Here is a 20,913-nt window from a genome sequence, read left to right as displayed (position 1 = left end):
GTCATACTTTGAATTTGGCCTGGGATACACAATTTACAATTATATCAGATTACACTGTTTATTGATTCCAGTGGATTTATGAATAAACACCCTGCAAGCATACTGCTTAGTGACCTAGAAAAAACCAGATCAGAGAATGTCTTATATTTAAAATGGGGTTCTGACTTTGCTGAAAACAATGAAATGTTTTCATTCCTAGTAATACATTTTAAAGACATTTTATTTTCCTTTCTAGACTAAACCTAGATCTTTTTTAGAAAAATATGTTCAAAATGGAAGTGCTCTATTTTAGTGAAAGCAAAAATGTTCATTTACTGGGTCTTCCCTAGCAATTAGACCAATAAAAGTTTAGTTTAGTTAGATAAAATAAAAAATCTTACTTTTTTAAATTTAAAAGCATCTCATGTAATAGGTAAAATAAGTGATGTTTAATATTAGAATCACTTATTTCCTTCTAACAGAGAAGCACTTACCCACATCTACTATCCAGCATGAAAATAATATGTAAAATGCTACTATCTACTCCCAGCCATCCCCCTGCACTGAAATATGAACAAAGGGATAGCTAGCTGACATTAGGCATTTTGAATAATGCCTTCAGGAACAATTTATCAAATTGGAAAAAACAGGCTTCAAGATGGAACAAAATTTCAAGGATAAAGTAACAAGATTGAAGTTGATATTATAACATAGTGGTAGATACAGAATTGGAGAATTCTGCAAAACATGTGAAAAGGTAGAAAAATAAAACACTATAAAAATATATCCCAGGAAATGCAAGTAAAAAAATTCCTACAGATATGGCAAAGGACCGAAACAACAAAATTACAAGTGCTTAATTCTAAAAGTTAAAAAAAAGAAAGCAGCACGAGCTATATGCCAGAACATCTGAGCAGACATGGAAATCAAGGGAAGTCCCCTAAGATTGCAATGCAAGTTACCAGACTTCAACAGAAAAACCTCTCTTCAAAAGTTTCTCTCTATATACTGAAGTTTTAAAGCTTATAAGCTTAAGAACTCAATGATCCCTGTAGACAACATTAATCAAAATCCATATCTCAGGATTAGGATCTGGAACATACCTCTAGATATTGATTTGAATGCGTAAAGTGTTGAGAAAATAGACAAATCTATCTGTTCAGAATAGTAATGCTTTAACGTACTCTTGGTTGAATTAACAGTTTTGAGCTGAAGTTCTGATATACTCTCTATGGTTAAATTAAACTTTGTCAATTATGTCTGATGGCCCTAATATTCTACAGGAATTTACTGTGCTATTTTAGCTTTTTAATCCTATCTGTAAAGAAAACAACAGTGTACTGCTTAGGCTTTCAAATTTCTATAACATTTTTTTTCTTTATTTTTAAAGAAGCTTTATATAAATGTTACACAGAAAATAGAGGGGGTTCCCATATACCTCACCCTCTTCCCCCCGTTAACAACATCTTTCATTAGTGTGGTACATTTGTTACTACTGATGAACACATATTGAAGCACTGCTACTAACCATGGTCTACAGCAGTTTACATTATGGTTTACACTGTGCACCGCACAATTTTTAAGTTTTGACAAAATGAATAATAGCTTGTATCAGTCATTGCAATATCATGTAGAACAATTCCAATGTCCCCCAAATGCTCTGTGTTATACCTATTCTTCCATCTCCCTCTCCTCAGAACCTCTGGTGACAACGGTCTTTAGTCCATATTTAGTAGAACTATAACATTTTAAAAAGCCCATAGTTGGGTTTCTTAAATTTATGACATTTTCTATGTTACTAGTTGTGAGAGAGGTAAACAATTTCCAGCTTGGATTCAACAACAATAAAAAACAAATGACAGAGGAATTATTTCCTTCATCTCCAAATGATAACAAGTCATTTGACTCTGGTTGTCCAAGACTTTTTAAAGGGAGAGCAGGGATCTTTACATGATTAAGATTCCCACCGGGAGTTTGGGGGAGGTTATTTGAGGAAGTAGATACCATTTACCAACAATGTACAGCATCACCATTGTGACTAAAAGGAAATTATAACCTACGTTATTTTTATACTTAATGTACACCCATAATATTAAATCCCTATGAACAAACCATATGTTATTTAGCTATTAAACACCAAAACTATCACATACCTGTGCTTTTCACTTTTAAGAGTCTCAGTATTTCAATGAGGGTAAAAGTGACCTCTATCTGGTAATAAACTCACTTTTAGAAGTCTGGGTATACTATGTAATATATTCTAAATGAAAACAACTTAAGTAAGCCTCCTAAAATCAAATCATATTTTACAGATAAACCCTCACATGCCTAGCTGCTGCCTTCCCTTTTCTAATGCTGATTATTAAAAAAACTATACAGAAATGAAGACCATGAATTACCTTTCCCTGAGAGAAGCTCGATTTAACACAGGGCTTGGAGAATGTTTTGGCATTGTTGAGGGTGCTGAATGGACTAGTAATGTCCTCGCAGAATGCTGGGGTCTGCTGCATGGTCTTGAGCTCAAATATTCCTCACACCTTTCCAAAGAGTCATCGAAATCTCTCCCATGGGATGTCCTGCTGACCTGTTGACAAAATTACATTATATGTGTATATATACATCTATATAACATAATATTACCTTATATATATGCACATGCACACACAGACTATGTTCATAAAAGTTTATTTAAAGTATAATGGCACAGCTACATTTGAAGGTACAGTTCAGAATGCAATAGTCATTTTTATCGCTGTATTATTAGATATTAAGTACATCTGAGTAGTTCATTCCACATGTCTAAAACTTAAAACATTTTATTAATTCTAAGGATTTCTGAGTTGGTAGGGTGGGGGTATTGGTGTGTATGTATACAACAAAAGATGCTAACATGTAATAAACCACAAGATAGATAAGCTATAAGGCTAAATAGAACTAGATTTAAATTCTAGTTAAATCAGGTAAAAATTCTGTCCCCTGTGGAAGTTAGTAAAATTGAAATGCTAGTAAGGAAAGATAGCATTTAAAGACATATACACATCCATATACAAGATAAATAGGTCAAATATATGGTATGTCAGAGAATGTTAAGTACCATGGAAAGAAAAAAAGGAGGAAAGTGGAAAAGAAGTGTGATGGGTGGGAGAGTATATAAGTAAGGAGCTGTAATTTTAAATAGGATGGGGGGTGTACCTCAAGGAAAAGATAGCTTCTTAGTAGAGATACGAAAGAGGTAAGATAGCAAGTCATGTGGCCATTTGTGGGAAGAATATTTCAGAAAGAGAGAGAGGAAAAAAGCAAAGATCTTGGGGAGAGGTGTGGGGAACATGTTCGCTGTATTAGAAATAGCAAGGAAGCTAGCTGGACTGAGTATTTGGAGAGGCCAAAATGTAGGTTTAAAATTTACACCCAAAGCACAAGCAAATAAAGAAAAAATAGATAAATCAAAAACTTTTGTTCTTCGGGAAGCAGACTTGGCCCAGTAGTTAGGGTGTCCGTCTACTACATGGGAGGTCCGCGGTTCAAACCCCGGGCCTCCTTGACTGTGTGGAGCTGGCCCATGCGCTGTGTTGATGAGCTCAAGGAGTGCCATGCCACACAGGGGTGTCCAGGCGTAGGGGAGCCCCAGGCACAAGGAGTGTGCCCCGTAAGGAGAGCTGCCCAGTGTGACAGAAAGTGTAGCCTGACTAAGAATGGCACCGCCCACATGGAGAGCTGACACAACAAGATGACACAACAAAAAGAAACACAGATTCCCGTGCCGCTGACAACAACAGAAGCAGACAAAGAAGATGCAGCAAATAGACATAGAGAACGGACAACTGGGGTGGGTGGGGGGAAGGGGAGAGAAATAAATAAATAAATAAATCTTTTAAAAAAACACTTTTGTTCTTCAAAGGACTTTTTTTTTTTTTAATATATTTTTATTTTGAGGTATCTGGGCCCAGGATTGAAACTGAGACCTCATATATGGGAAGCCAGCACTCAACCAGTGAGCCACACTGGTTCCCCTGAGTTGGCTCTCTCGCTTGTTTGCCTGTTGTCAGTTTCCTGTTTCTAGGAGGCACTGGGAAGGGAACCCAGGACCTCTCATGTGGGAAGCACTTAAATGCTTGAGCCACATCTGCTCCCTCTTCAAAGGACTCTATCATGAAAATTAAAAAAAATATATAAAATGGGAGAAAATATTTGGAAGCCACATATCGACAAAAGATTAATATCCAGAATATATAAAGAAATCCTCAAAAACCAAAGGACAAACAACCCAATTAAAAAATTGGCAGAATATTTGAACAGACATCTCTCCAAAGAAGATATACAAATGGCCAGAAAGCACAATGAAAAGATGTGCAACATCATTTGCTACCAGGGAAACGCAAATCAAACTCCAATGAGATACCATTTCATACCCAGTAGAATAGATACTATAAAAATACAAACAAAAAAGGAAAGTAACAAGTGTTGGTGAGGATGCAGAGAAATAGAAATCTCATTTATTACTGGTGGCAATGTAAAGCGTTGCATCTGCTGTGGAAGACACTTCGGCAGTTCTTCAGAAAGCTAAGTACAGAACTACTATAAGACTCAACAATTCCACTACAAGGAATATATCTAAAAGAAATGAAAGCAGAGGCTCGAACATATTTGCACACCAATGTTCACAGCAGCCATTATTCACAATTGCCAAAAGATAGAAGCATACCAAGTGTCCATCAACAGATGAATGGAAAAATAAAACAATAAAACATGTATATACATACACACACACACACAATGGAGTTATTATTCAGCCATAAAAAGGAATGAAATTTGGATCTGTGACAACATGGATGAACCTTGAAGACTTCATGTTGAGTGAAAAAAGCTATACAAAAAAGGACAAATATTGTATGAGCTCATTTACCTGAAAAAAATTTAATAAGCAAACTCTTAGGGTGAGAAGCTAGAAAATAAGTTGCCAAGGGATAGGATAGGGATGGGGAATGGGAAGTTGAGATGGCTTGAAGCTGCAGGAACCCCATAAAATCATATTCTTTTCCTCTCTTTTCTTTTTTTTTCTTCCTCCAAATAACATTTTATTTCTCTCATCTTCTTTATAGCTTACTCAAAAAATCATATTCTTAAAGACAGTATATTCCTGAAGGTATAAACCTATTGTAAGTAGGGTCTTTTTTTAAGTTACTTCAGTTAAGATATAGAACAGGGTAGATCTAAATCCTTATTGGAGTCCTTCGTAAGAGAATGTAATTCAGAGATAAAGTAGAAAGCCACAGAAACCAGAAGCTGAAAGCAATGAAACCAAGAAGAGAAACAAGAGACCAGTAGATGCCACCATGTGCCTTGTCATGTGACAGAGAAGTCCAGGATGGCCAGTAGCCAGTCTCTGGGGAGAAAGTATTGCCTGATGATGTCTTTTTTTTTTTTTTAAGATTTATTATTTATTTATTTCTCTCCCCTTCCCTCCCCCCATTGTCTGCTCTCTGTGCCCATTTGCGGTGTGTTATTCTGTGTCCACTTGCATTCTTGTCAGCAGTACCGGGAATCTGTGTCTCTTTTTGTTTCATCATCTTGCTGCATCAGCTCTGTGTGTGTGTGGTGCCACTCCTGGGCAGGCTGCACTTTTTTCACACGGGGTATTTATCCTTGCAGGGTGCACTCCTTGCACGTGGGGCTCCCCTACATGGAGGACACCCCTGTGCGGCATGGCACTCCTTACGCACATTAGCACTGCATGTGGGCCAGTTCACCACATGGGTCAGGAGGCCCTAGGTTTGAACCCTGAACCTCCCATATGGTAGGTGGATGCTCTATCAGTTGGGCCAAATCAGCGTCCCTTCCTGATAATGCTTTGATTTGGACATTTTCATGGCCTCAGAACTGTAAGCTTGTAAGCTAGTAAATCTCTATTGTAAAAGTCAAACCATTTCTGGTGTATTTCCTCTATTAGTTTTAGCAAACAAAAATAGATTCTGGTACCAGGAAAGTGGGACGCTGCTACTGCAAACACCAAAAATGTAGAAACAGTTTTACAAATGGGTAAGAGGTAGATTCTGGAAGAATTGTGAAGTATTTGATAGAAAGAGCCTAGATTGTTTTGAGAAGACTATTGGTAGAAATCTGGAGTCTAAAAGTACTTCTAATGAGGCCTTACACAGAAATAACATGCCATTGCAAACTTGAAGAAAATTTTAAAATGGCAGAGAATCTGGCAAAAATGAATCCTGATACTGGATGTAAAGCAGAATTTGAAAGTGATGAGCTCGATTATTTCACTGAGGAGATTTCTAAACTGAATGTGGAAAGTGCAGCCTGGTTTCTTCTTACAGCTGAGTAAAAATGTGAGAGGCAAGGGATAAGGTGAAAACTGAAATTCTGGGTACAAAGAAACCAAAAATTGATGGTTTAGAAAGTTTTGAGCTTCCAGAAAACAAGTCATCAGAGAATAGTGTTCCAAGTGAGGATTTAACTGGACATGGAATCAGTCAGCCATTGCAGTGTAAGTTAGAATTGGAAATGCAGTTATCCATAGAGAATTTCTGTCACCTTCCTGACTGAGAGTTGGGACTCCTATGTACTACATGCAAAACCAACAAGTTTTTGCAAAGATCTATATAAACAGAACCACTGCCAGTCTGGACTAAAACGGACAGATAAAAGGAAAAAGGCCTTCAAAAGCAGAACCACCGTGGAAGTTGAGGTATGAACTGAAGGCATCTCAGGCCAAGAAAGTAGAACCACCCATGTGTCCAGAAATGGTGAATACGCCCTCGAGCTTGGAGAGGGCAGGTCTTCCACCCTATTGTTCAGAAAGTGTTACCACCCCAGGTTTCTTAGATGCCTGAGAGATTGAAGAGAGGCTGGCCACCACCTGAGTGTTTAAGGAAGTTGGTGCCCAAAGTCCGGCTGCCATCTTGATGCTTAATGAGGGTGGAGCCAAGAGCCTGGCCATCACCCCAATGTTTGGAAATGCTAGAGCCCTCAGCCCAGTGTTTAGGGAGAACATCGCTACTGGAAGACCTTGGAAAGGGTGGGGCTGTCACCCCATTAAGCCAGAGTACAAAGCACCATTCTATAGACGACTTTCAGACTCAGTCCTTGCAATCTAACGGACTATGATCTGCAGCATTTTGGAATTCTTTGGGACCCATGACCCCTGTTTTCCTTCCAATTTCTCTCTATGGAAATGTGAACATTTATCCTATGGCTGTCTCTCCTTTATATATTGGAGGCAGATAGCGTGTTTTCTAAGTTTTACTGGTCCACAGCCAGAGGGAAATTTTTCCCAGGACACACCTACACCTGATTTTGATGGGGCTTTGTACTTAATATTGTTATTGAAATTATTTAAGGCTTTGGATATTGTGATTGAATGAATATATTTTGCATTTGGAAAGAACATGATTTTGAAGGTCCAGAGAGTGGAATTTGATGGATTGAAGCTGTATGGACCCCAGAAAATCATGTTCTTAAAGCTAAACTACTCCTGTAGGTGTAAACCTATTGTAAGTAGGACCTTTTTATTAGGTTACTTAAGTTAAGGACTTTTTGATTAGGTTACTTCAGTTAAGGCATGGACCAGGGTGGGTCTTAATCTGCTTACTGGAGTCCTTTATAAGAGAATATAATTCAGGGAGAGAAAGGAAAAAGTCATAGAAATTGGAAGCTGAAAGCAACAAAACCCTGACGCGAAGGGAAAGATCAGCAGATGCCACCATGTGCTTTGTCATGTGACAGAGTCATCCAGAATTGCCAGCAGACTGTTTGGGGAGAAAGCATAGCCTGATGATGCCTTGATTTGGACATTTTCATGGCCTTAGAAATGTAAGTTTGTAAGCTAGTAAATCCCCAATACAAAAACTAACCCATTTCTGGTATATTGCCTTTAGCAGCTTTAGCAAACTTAAACAGAAGTTAATGCTTTAAAAAGTACTGGGTTCCTAGTGTAACGATGGAAATGTTTTGGTAATGAATGGTGGTGATGGTAGCAAAACTTTGTGAATGCAATTAACAGCACTGAAATATATACCTGACTATTATTAAAAGGGGAAATGTTAGATTATATACATTGTAGCAGAATAAAATTTTTTAAAAAAATCCATGGAACTACACTACACAGTGAACCCTAAGTTAAATCATAGACGTTAATTAATAGTATAATTATAAAATTTGCTATCATCAATTTTAACAAATATTCCACACCAATGCAAGGTGTTGGTGGTGGAGTGGTATATGGGAATCCTATATTTTATGACAATTTTTCTGCAAACCCACAAATTTTTAAATAAAGATATAGGGTGTATGGAAATTTTAATACTATCTTTGCAATTTTTCTATCATCTAAATCCATTCTAAAATTTCAAAAAGTTTAGTTTACAAAAGTAAGTTCTAAAATTTAGGCTCCTGTTCTGAGCTGAGAAAAAATAAGCTGACTTTTAAATATATGTATAATAGAATCCCTCTGGGTACCATGTTGAGAAAAGTTGTAGAGGGGCCAAGGACAAGGTAGGGGGCTCCATTAGGAAACTAATACCAAAAAATCTGGAAAAGGATATTGGCTTGGACCAGAGTGGTAGTAATGGCAATAAGTGATCCTATTTAAAATGTATTTGAAGATAGGGCCATCAGGATTTACTGATGAACTAGATGTAAGAGATGATAACAAGGTTATCTGGCCTTACCAACTGGAAGGATTGAGTTTATATGACCTGATTACACTGTTCCACATGGAAGGATAGATTGCCATTTACTGAGAAGAGTGAGGTATTAGGAGTCTCATTTTGGACAGGTTAAGCATGAGATATCTAATAATAATCCAACATATTAGATTGGAGTTCAGGGGGAAAGTCCAAGATAAAGATATAAATTGGTAGGCTTACCAGAGTTTAAATGCTTTTTTAAAGATACAGCAATGGATTATATCACCAAAGATGTGTAAATATAAAGGAAAAAAACAGTCTGAAGAATAAGCCCTGGGAATAATTCAACATTTAGAGGCTATGAAGATGAGAAGGAAATATTAAAAAGGAATGAGAAGGACTGGAGGCCAGGGAGGAAGGGAAGAAGGGAAAATAAAACAAAACAAAACAGGAGAATATGGTTCTAAACTTAGGTAAAGAAAACATTTCAAATATCTGTACATTAGCTGCAGCAAATATAATATGAACATGTAAAAAGATCACTGCTGGGGAAGGGACAAAGGGTTTGATGTTGGATCTGTGGGAGTACCATATATTGTATATGTGAATTACTGTGACCTAAAACTTATGTCAAGAGAAACTTAATAATCAGGAAAAAAAAAAAGAAAAAGAAAGGAGGTAGACACTGAGGAAGAAATGGAAGAAACTGCCTTGCCACTGGACATACAGGGCAAAACCTGTAGCAGTGATGAAAGGCAAAATGTCAAAAACAAAGCTTTTTCATTTTTTCATTTCTTTGATACCCCAATTTATTTTTCATTTATTTAATTTTTCTAAATTTCTATGTATTCTATATCTATCCTTTAAACCCATCACTATATTCCATTTTTCTTTTAATGGAACCTGGCAATATATTGGGCTTCCTTTTTGAAGAAGTTTTGGACTACAGAGAGGTCCAACTATGGTGGGGGAGGAGCACTTGTGTGGGGTGTCATTAGTGGGAGGCACACAGTTGGGAGGGAATTCTCTAGGGCATGTATACAGGGCACATAGAAAGGTTTGGATATTTTCATAGTGGTTTCAGTTGGAAACAACAGATCAGAGTGTGCTGAATTCCTGACCAGGGGAGCTCTATCACATTCCCCAATGGAACAACAACAATCCCCTAAGTGCAATGGCAAAGACCAATGAAGATGGATGGTCCAATGATGAGCCCTTAATACTGATGGCTCCGATTATGAGCCTGTGTGCCTGAAATATGGTCTAGGCCTATAGCTGTGGGGTGCCTAAGAGTTACCTCCTGAGAACCTCCATGTTGCTCAAATGTGGCCACTCTCTAAGCCAAACTCAGCATGTAGATGCATTGCCTTCCCCATAGCATGGGACATGACTCCTGGGGATAAGCCTCCCTGGCACCGAGAGATTACTACCAAACACTAGCTGATGATGTAACTGCAAAAAGACCATGAACAAAGAGGTCAACTCAGACCGGCAGAATATCTCAGCCTACATGTAATATAAGGTGTTAAAAACTGCTTTTTGACTTTGGATAAAAAGGGGGAAATGGAAAGGACAAGTGAGTTTATACGGCTAAGAGTCTCCAAAAAAGAGTCGGGAGGTCATCAGGGGGTGATGCTTATGCATGCCTCAGCAAGGTACCAGAGACAGCCAAGGTAGATGGAAACCCAGATGCTGGTTCTCCTGAGGGCTGCAGCAACCCACAGGTTCTATGGTCAAGGCAGATGGCTCTGGAGTTCAGTGCCATGTCAGTTGGACCTACTTTGGAGTTTGTGTTCCTGAGTGTGATGGAGTTGGACTCAGATATAACCTTTCTACACATGCCTCTTCTGTTACTTTTACTGGACCTATGGTTGGCATTTGGGTTGGTGTATACTCAGGAGACCTGAATCTGAACTGTCCATGTGATGGCCAGGCCCTGGGCCTCAGCAGACTTGCAGCTTCTACCCTCTGGTTTCTTGGACTTACCCTGGCCAGCTGACAGGGAGGTGAAGAGGGTCAACCACCACACCAGGGAGCCAAGAGTGCTTACAGTTGTGGGAATTGCATCCATCATCCATGTTGAATCTAAACCCCCTCTTGATGTGGGGGGCGGGGGGGACTGGACATAGTCATCCCAGGTCCACAAGATGGAGGAATAGAGTATGGATTAGAGTGGACCTACTGGTGTTCTGCTGGGGAAATATTGTGATTAGTAAGGGAAGAAATTGTAGTAGCGATGTAGAGAGGGTGGCCACAGTGCTGCTGATGGTAGGGAGAGGGAAGAAGAGATATGGTGTGGGGGCATTTTCAGGATTTGGTGTTGTCCTAGGTGGTTCTGCAGGGATGGATGCTGGATGTTGTGTGTCCTCTCATGGCCCACTGGGTGGACTGGGGTAGAGTGTAGGCTACAATGTGGACCACTGTCCATGTGCTACAGTGGTTCTCCAGAATGTATTCACTGGGTGCAGTGGATGTGCCACAATGATGGAAGAGTTTGTTGATGTGGGAGGAGTGGCGTGGGTAGGGTGGGGGATATATGGGGACCTCATATTTTTTTAATGTAACATTTAAAAGAAAATAAAGAAAAACAAAACCAAAAAAATTAAACATATTAAAAAAAAAAAGAAAACATTTCAAGGAAGAGGGAGTAACTAACTGGACCAAATATTGTTGATAGGTCAAGACTGAAAACTGACCTTTAGATATTAGAAACATGGCAATCCATCAGTAACATCAACAAGAGTAGCTTTGATGGAAAGATGGGGATGAAAATCCAATTGGAGTTGAGTTTAGGGAAGAATGAGAAAAGTACTGGATTCATATAACAAATATTTGAGTCCCAGTCACTCTTCTAAGTGTTGGAACCACAACAATGAATAAAACAAAGTCTCTGTGCCATTATGAGCTTTTGTGCTAGCAATGTTATTTACTAAATATTAATATTTGACCTTTAAGAAAGCTACCTAATCTTTGAGATTCATTTCCCTCATATGTAAATAGTGTTAATAATAGCTACTTTATAATCTTCCATAATACATTCAAAGTACCTTACAGAATGTCTAGTTTGTATGAATCAGTTATATAATAAATGTTAAGACATTTTAAAAACACCAGTCCAATATAGTTTTTTGCTTTAACACTACCACGATTTTTACCGCTTTCCAGAATAGCAGCAAAATTTGTTGAGGTCAACAGTGAGGTGAACTGCACTTTCAATCCAGAACCAAATTGTATGTAGTTCACATGATTCAGTTATAGCCCCAAATGACAGAACAAAATTCATTATCTAGATCGAATTTTTAAAAAATAAGTGAAAGTCATTCCACTGTTAGCTGTTCACAAACACAGAGCATAAAAAAAGTAAATATTAAAAACAAGATCAAGGAGGTCCATGGTCAATAACTAACTGTATATCTTAAGAGACTAACAGAAAAACACAAGTGTAGCACTGTTTCTCTAATTATATCCAAATATAAGCCACTTGATCTACAGTAGGAGATTATTTTCTTATCACTAATTTCAATACCAATTAAGTCATGGTAGCTGAAGACCATTTCATTTTGTCTACTGAATTTTCTCCCCAAACTAGTCAGCAATACTTTAAATAAAGCTTGTTCTTGGTACCTACAACTATTTTTTTTCTATCAGAATACTCACTGAGAGTCTCTTAAACAACTTGCTAATAAGCTAATACTCAGGACCTACAGAGAGGTACAGGGATGGGGACTCACGGTCCAGACAAGACAGGCTATAAACACAAAGATTAATGACAAAATATGCTAAATGTCAAGTAAGTCCTAATGACAATAACTGTAGAAGGAAATTCAAAGGAGTGGAAGATGTCCAATGGCTTGATAGTAGAGGTCTCATGAGGAGATGGAAATGGAAATCAAGACCAAAAGTAGAGAAAAGGCATTCAGGATGAGGAAGAAAAGACAGAAGGAAAGATGAACAATAACTACAAATCATTTGGCTGAGACAGTATCTCTAGCAAATTAATAGGAGAGTATAGACGTGGGAAGGGGCAATTGTAGAGAACTACCTTCTATAAACAAGGAAGGGGACAGCAATCACAGATAAATATAACAGAAGACATCCAAGAAGTTATGGTCCAAAAGGGAGAGAGACATGAAAAACAATCATTAAATGACAAGGAAGGAAATTAGAACCAAATAGACAAGTAATTGTGTAATGGGAACACAGCTTGGGTATATTCTTTCCATGGAATTTGGGTCTTTTGGAAAACACCTAGTTTTATATTTAAATAGGGGAAGGGGGGTAGGAGGGAGGGTGTAATGATTCCTAATAAACACTGGATTAGAATCCAAACACCTATGTTCAAATCCCTGCTAATTATGTAACTTTGAGCAAGCCACTTACTCTCTATGCTTTGGTTTCTTTATATATAAAGACGGGAAATCTTACAGGACTGTCACAAAAATTAAATGAGATAAAATTAGTAAAAACACCTAGCAGAGAGTTTAACTCTAATCTAATGAAAGGTAATATTTATTTCCTCTGTTTACAGCAATCATTTTTTTGCATAGATACCATTTTTTTTATGTATAGACACAGTTCTTTAAATACATTTTTTAAGAGCTCACAAAAGTAACATTTTCAATATTGTAAATGCTAAAATTTTGTATCAAGATTTTAAAAATCTGATACTCTTAACCAATCTGAAACTCTGGTAGGTAGGAAAGGAAAATATAAGTACTAAATTCTTTGTAATTAATGACATACTTATCAAATCTAAGATATATAGTGATTTGGTAAACCACACATGAAATAATATGCTTGAAAAGTTGTTTATACATTAAGTTGAAAAGTTAAATCGTATTATGTCCATAAAATTTTTATATTTACAAGAACTTAAAAATAAATAAAAATAACTCAAATGGAATTAGCTGAGATTTAGTTGAGAGTAAGGATTGTAGGAAAGAAATGCGTGATTGAGTTGACTTACAGGATAGCAAGAAGAAAGTATGATCCTGCTTCAAAAGGGAGAGAAGTAGTTATTGGAAACAGATGAGTTTCTCAATTTTGTCTAGAGGATTCCTTAGTGAATGATCAATCCCTATCTTATCTGATCTTATTTAAAATTCATATGCTCAACTATCTGATTTGCTTTAAAGAAGATATACTTCCTTTACACTAGAGATGAATTTAGAAGAAATCCTAAAATAATGCCATGAAAAAGATACGGAAATAATTCCTAAATTCAGTATTTTCAGGGGCGGGGGGACACAACCCTCTCAAGACCACTGTTTTATGCACTTATAATAACTAATTGGTTTAATCTTTATAATTTTATAAGGCAGGTACTTTTATTGTCTACATTTACAGGTGAAGAAATTGTGGCAGTCAGCAGTGAGGGTCACAGGTCAGTGATATTTGAAGGATCTATGGCAAGAACAAATGGAAAACTCTCATAAGCCAAGACTTACAGGATTCCTATAAGGAAATCCCCATAGAGGATAAGATCACAATCCAATTTACCAATAATTCAATATACAGAGCTAAGAAACAGACTGACAAACTCTTCCTAAGAAAGAAAGAAAACATTCCCCAACTCGTTTTCTAATGTAATCATCACAGTGCTACTAAAACCAATCAAGGAAAGAAGTAAGGATAATTACAGGTCACCCTTACTTGTGAACATATATAGAAAGAAGTTTTAACAAACTAAACCCAGCAATGTTTAAAAAAGAATACAACATGACCAATCTGGCTTATTCAAAGAATACAAGGAAATCTATTAAGTCACCACAAAAAATATAATCTCAATAGATGCAGAAAAAAACATTTGATCACATTCAACATCCACTCATGATTATATACATATTCTTTACAAAGAATTTTAAAGGGAAGTTCCTTAACTTGTTAAAAGATATCTCACAAAAATCTACAGCAAATAAACATTCACAGTTGTATAACCTTAGACATGATCCTATTAATATTAAAAAAAGAGCAAGACAAGAATGCATGCTGTTAGTCTATGCTACTATGCTGCAGTAGCAAAATCAGTTTGAAAATAAATGACTTAACATATAAAAGATTAATTTTTCTCTCTGCTATATGGTAATGCAGGCTGCCCAAGGACTGGCTGATGGAACTCTCTTAACAACATATAACTGTACTATCTAGAACATGGAATTTTAATGTATATAACACAATAATAAGAGTGTTCATACCAACTCTTCTATGTTTCACCCTGGAAAGCATCAAAACACAATTTCTACACACAGCCCATTAGCTAGAACAAGGCTCCAAGTACCTGCAAGGGGGCTCAGAAATGAGGGCTAGCACATGAATAGTAAATGAGCAATAAATGTGTTTTTCACACCCACTATTACTACTTTTATTCAACATTGTAATGAATATCTTAGCAAGTCAAAACAAAGAAACCATTTGAAAGACAAATAAAATTTATTATTTGTAGATGAAAATTAGAAAATTCAAGACTATCTGTGACAAGATTGTTACACACATAGAGTTGAAAATCTATTATTTATCCACAAAACACATAAAAATGTAATTTTACAAGAGACTATAATAGCAACCAAAACTATATGGTTTCTAGGAATAAATCTAATGAAGCACAACACAATAATGAAAAAACATAACTTTAGTGAGCCATGTGAGAAGTGACACTGCCTGCATTCACAAGTCTCAACTATCAGAACAAAGATCTAAGGTCCACCTACCTCAACATGCCTTCACTACAAGTTCCAGGAAAATAAGGTGGTAAACCGGTAAAAAACTTTATTATTTGCTTTTGGACATTCATATAAATCATTTATCTAGATAACAGATTGTTCTATTATCAAGAAGATCCCTTCTCAAGACAATAATTCTTAATCTGGGCAAAGGGTCCCCTTTCAGGACAAAAGATCACTCAACTGGAAAAACCCCTTCATTGTTAAATATTTACTTATCAAGACTTACTTTAAGGGAAGCGGACTTGGTCCGTCTGCCACATGGGAGGTCCGCGGTTCAAACCCCGGGACTCCTTGACCCGTGTGGAGCTGGCCCATGTGCAGTGCTGATGCGCACAGGGAGTGCTGTGCCACGCAGGGGTGTTCCCCACGTAGGGAAGCCCTATGCTCAAGGAGTGCGGTTCCTCCCGTAAGGAGAGTCGCCCAGGGCGAAAGAAAGTGCAGCCTGCCCAAGAGTGGCGCCGCACACATGGATAGCTGACACAACAAGAGACAAAGATTCCCGGTGCTGCTGATAAGGATGGGAGTGGTCAGAGAAGAACACACAGCAAATGGACACAGAGAGCAGACAATTGGGGGAGCGGAATAAATAAAAAAATAAATTAAAAAAAAAAAAGACTTACTTTAAGATTCTTGCTTTTATGTCCATTAATCCTAGTTTTTTTATGATTATGATTTTAAGTTTTAATGTACTTTAATGCTAATCTGGAAATCCTCTTCCATGAAATTATGTGGCATATTCTTTCGCTCATTGTTACATAGAATTTTGTGGTCATCTATATGTTTGTGTGTGTGTATAATAATAAACTTGAGTTTTAGAGAAGTTTTAGATTTACAGAAAGGTTTTGGTATAATTTTCCTGCAAATTCTAAACTTTTTATCACAAACTTTGCCAATTAGATTCCCACATTAAAAGACCTACCTTAAATACTAGAGCCCAGACCCTGACACCCTATAAATATCTGCCCTTTACCACCCACTCCATTTCATAATCACTGCACTAAGTCCATCACGGTGGTGTTCTCCCTTACTGCAGTAGGTCATAAACTCAGTTTTGCTTGATATCATCAGATTATTCAGTTATTCTTGTGGTCTTTTTGGTGAGATGATAGTTGACAATCCTGGGAGTCCAATAAAATCCAATTATAATCCCTGCTGCCACAGTTCAAGGCCCTTGACTTAGAAATAATGTATCCTCTTAAAAGTCCTTAAGCTCCCTCTGACTATAACGGTGAGGTACGCAAGTCTTGGTGTTGCGTCTAAGCTCTGATTTCCTTTGTCTCTAGGAATGTGGAACTCCTTTAGGAATAATTTATCTGGTTGGATTTGAAAACCTTTATTCGAGGCAGAATTCTGTCTTATTACTAAGAATACATAAATAATATTTGTGTCTTTGTTTTTGTCCCTTTTTGTTGTGAGTTGAAAGGGGATGTTCATAGGGAAGTGAATGGGCTTAAGCCAATACATCCGTTATGGGTTGAATTGTGCCCCCCATAAAGTTATGTTGAAGTTCTAAACCCCAATACCTCAGAATGTGACCTTATTTGGGAATAGGTTCATTACAGATGGAATTAGTTAAAATTAGATCACAGTGGAGTAGGGCAGGCCCCCTGATCCAATATGACTGGTGTCCTCGTAAGAGGAGAAGAAACAGACACAAACTAGGGGAGAGAACAGCATTTGACAACAGTAGTAGAGATTTAAGTGCTGTAGCTGCAAGCCAAGGAATGTCCAGGATTGCTGGTAAACAACTAGAAGCTAAGAAAAAGCAGGGAAGAATTTTCCTCTTACAGGTTTCAGAGGAAGCAGAGACTTGATTTCAGACTCTAGCCTCTATAAGTGGGAAACAATGAATTTCTGTCATTTTAGAGTCACCAAATGAGTAGTATTTTCTTAAGGCAGCTCAAGGAAACTAGTAAACTATCCTTTAGCCAGATCCAAGGACTAACAGATTCAGATGCTCTCATCATATCAATGTCCCTATCATGTAAACTTTGCCCCAGATCACTTGTCAAAGAATCATCAAAATTTTTCTCAGTTTATATTTTCTCCATGAAATCTAGTTCTAGGAGAGATCGCCTCAAACCTTACATCCTCCTACAATTGCAGATTTGCAGTTCTACAATTTGAGACAACCAACCATCAGGTTGGGGGCCTGAGACACAAGATACACATGCAATATATTAGACCAATGTTACCAGACTCTTATGGAAGTGTATCACCCTAAATTCATGTCCTCTCCAAGTCAGATTCAAGCTTCTTACATGCATTTCCACTAGAAGTTTAAATTGTGCACTTAGTTTTCTAAATGGCAAAATTTCACTAAGGAAGCATCTAGATAATTCCTATTCAACTTCACCACTAGAGATCAAATAATGATCCTCGAGATGCTTTTTTCATTGTCTTTGATCAGGTCAAATTCTCTTAGTATATATTCTCAAAGCACTATATATATCTCTGTGATTTTGTTACTAGCTTTCTCCCTCACTATCATGAAATCACCATTTGGATAGAGAAGATTTCTAGTTTTGCAAAAGTTTTAGTACCAGCATGGTAGAGCTTCAATCACATGATAGGCTAATAAGTGCTTAACCTTTTAAAAAAGGAATAAGGGAAGGTGAGATGGAGGGGCAGAGAATTCTGGGTGTGAAAGAATGGCTAGCTATCCACTACAATTTATCTTTCCCTTCTCCAGAGTAGAACTGTTGGTGAGAAGTAATTCTTGCATCTAGGTATAGCTATTTGATTATGATTAGTTCTTTGCAATGGAATGTAGGTAAGAATGTTAGGTGTCAATTTCAGGCCAGGGTTTTTAAGAAACAGATAAACTCTCTACACATTTTCCATCTTCCACAATGTGAAGACGATAGCAAGAACTTAGGGTAAGGCAATAAGACAGGTCACTGCATGGAGAAAATAAATTAAAAGGACCCTCATTTAATTGTTCTGGGAGTAAAAACTAAATTTATATTATAGTAAGCTTCTGAAGTTTAGAGGTTTATCTGTATAACAATGAGTGACATTAACCAATTGAGAAACTGTTATCTTAAGGTACTGGCCTTAAAAGAAACCAAAATACAGTGGATTAGCTTAGTGAGGCACAAGCAGCAAGGAAATACTTTGGGAGAGAAAATTTAAGATTCATTCAATACACTGGCAAAACATTTAATAAAACTCTCAAGCTTATATCTCCAGGAAAGTAGCTGGAAAGAATCAGAATAGTAGTGTGTTTCTGCTTTTACTTGTGTTTATTTAACAAGGGATCAGAAAAGAACTGACTAGTTTGACACAGAAATGAAAGTGCATTATTTAGGAAGAGAATTATGTCCTTAATATTCTAGTTCATCTAAACTCAACAATAATTTTATTCTGGTAAATAAAAAAAGGCACCCAGGGAAGCGGACTTGGCCCAATGGATAGGGCGTCCACCTACCACACGGGAGGTCTGCAGTTCAAACCCCGGGCCTCCTTGACCCATGTGGAGCTGGCCCACGTGCAGTGCTGATGCGCACAAGGAGTGCCGTGCCACATAGGTGTGTCCCTCGCACAAGGGAGCCCCACACGCAAGGAGTGCGCCCCATAAAGAGAGCCACCCAGCGTGAAAGAAAGTGCAGCCTGCCCAAGAATGGTGCCACACACATGAAGAGCTGACACAACAAGATGCAACAAAAAGAAACACAGATTCTCGGTGCCGCTGATAAGGATAGAAGCAGTCACAGAAGAACACATAGTGAATGGACACAGAGAGAAGACAACGGAGGGGGAGAGGGGGCGGGAGAGGTGGGGAAGGGAAGAGAAATAAATAAAAAATAAATCTTAAAAAAAAAAAGGCACCCAGTGTTATATGGCAGTGGCAGGTATGTAAGTCTACCTGAAACTAAGCATATATTTCACATGTATCTCATAATTTTGCCTAAAGTCAGCTCTGCTTCTCAATTCCACTAAAGTGGTTTTCTATTTCTTTTAAAGAGGTATAAGTATTCTCCAATGCTGAATACTTTTAAAATTAATTTTTCCCCAAACATTTTAGGAGTGATAAAGAAGTGGAAGCAATGTTCATTTGAATGTCTAAAACAGGAGAAGGAAGGAGAAAGACGGGATGACAGAAATACAGGGAGGTAGACTAAAAGACATGTTTTTTTTTCTTTTTCAAAGAATTTGAATAATTCAAAGAATTGAATAATTTCAGAGTCTCTTTTCTGAAATTTTAGGTGAGGATAATGACTCCTGTTCAACTCAAAAGGCGGCATATAATCCAGTGATATATAATCAATATTTTAAAAACCTTTAAAATTGCAATCTATTAGACTAATGTGTTGATTTTATTATTATTTTCATAGCCTCAAGAGATAGAGCCAGTAAATAAATCAGAAATAACAAAAGAAGGCATTAAACTTATTAAAAAGGCAAAACAGAAGGAAAGGAAAGTTGATTAATAACAAAGGTTGAAATAGAGATGAAGACAGTTGAGGGCAATTACATCCAATGGATGGCTACCATTTTCCTTGAATAGGTAGGATGAATATGAAAGCATATAAAGAAAGTAAGAAGGAGAATTGGGAAAGTTTGGACTGTGCTACAGAATCAACAAGACAATAAAATATTGTCAAGCAGCAAAGAAGATCAAACTGCAGAAGGAAAGGGACCAAGTAAAAAAGAGTTCCAAAATTCTTTTCAGAATCAACTCTACATATCCACTCACTCATTCATGTACCAATTATATAAGGTGTCAGTGATATTGCAACTCCCTTTATTAAAACAAATATTTTGTATAGCACTCTTCTATATTCTCAAGTGAAATGTCTAACCTACACACACTTTCAAAAAGAAATCAATATATTGTCTTAACTGTAGTATAAGGAGAAATGAAAGGAACATAACTCATAATTTGTACTTCAATATATAAATGCTCAAGCATGGTTATACTAGAAAATACACTGGATGCTTTTACTCAAATAAGTTTGGAGTTAAAAGGTATAGAAGATCAGAAGCCATTTTGCATAAGAAAATTAGGAAAATAAAAGAGCAGAGTCAAGCCATTTTGTAAAAGCATAGATATACCTTGTTATGCTATACAGCATTTAACAAAACAAAGTAACATCTTTATATGGCAGATGTATTCCTAAAAAATATGGTGTATATTAAAACAATGTAAAAATACTTTTTGTTTTTATATACAAATGGAGTTAGCCTCTGCATTCTAATAATTATAAACATGTTTTCCATGTACATAATATTCGGTGGGACAGCTAAAAGTTATATATTCATGAGATAATTCTTCATTATTGAAACTGTCCAATGCTTTATAGAGCATCTAACATTCCTGTCCCTTAAAGACCAATAACACTTCCCCAAATGATTTTGATAACAAAATGTCCCATAAATGTCTAAAATGCCACCTAGAGGATGGTTAAATCCTCACTGAGAATCAGTTCATTAAATGAATACTTACTTTGCACAAGGCATATGGAACTACACATGGGAGAGAAGAAGCCAATGGCTTAGGGTGGAGTAATGAGATAACAGAAAAGAAATGAGACTAAAGAACATGGGTACTTATGAGAATAGCTGATTATAAA

General features: G+C 37.0%; 1 protein-coding gene across 2 annotated transcripts in view; it reads right to left on the bottom strand.

Annotated features, from left to right (window-relative positions):
* SPATA6 (spermatogenesis associated 6) overlaps nt 1-20,913 on the bottom strand; it is a 203,048-nt gene that overhangs the window by 55,189 nt on the left and 126,946 nt on the right. For both annotated transcript variants that reach the window (XM_012525152.4, XM_004458492.4), the window contains exon 10: nt 2,379-2,563. In XM_012525152.4, the coding sequence (XP_012380606.1) occupies nt 2,379-2,563 (185 nt within the window). The remainder of the gene's footprint in view (nt 1-2,378; nt 2,564-20,913) is intronic.

This window comes from Dasypus novemcinctus, chromosome 9 (genome assembly GCF_030445035.2).
Source record: "Dasypus novemcinctus isolate mDasNov1 chromosome 9, mDasNov1.1.hap2, whole genome shotgun sequence".
Taxonomy (NCBI): domain Eukaryota; kingdom Metazoa; phylum Chordata; class Mammalia; order Cingulata; family Dasypodidae; genus Dasypus; species Dasypus novemcinctus.
This window is presented reverse-complemented; position numbering and strand designations above follow the sequence as displayed.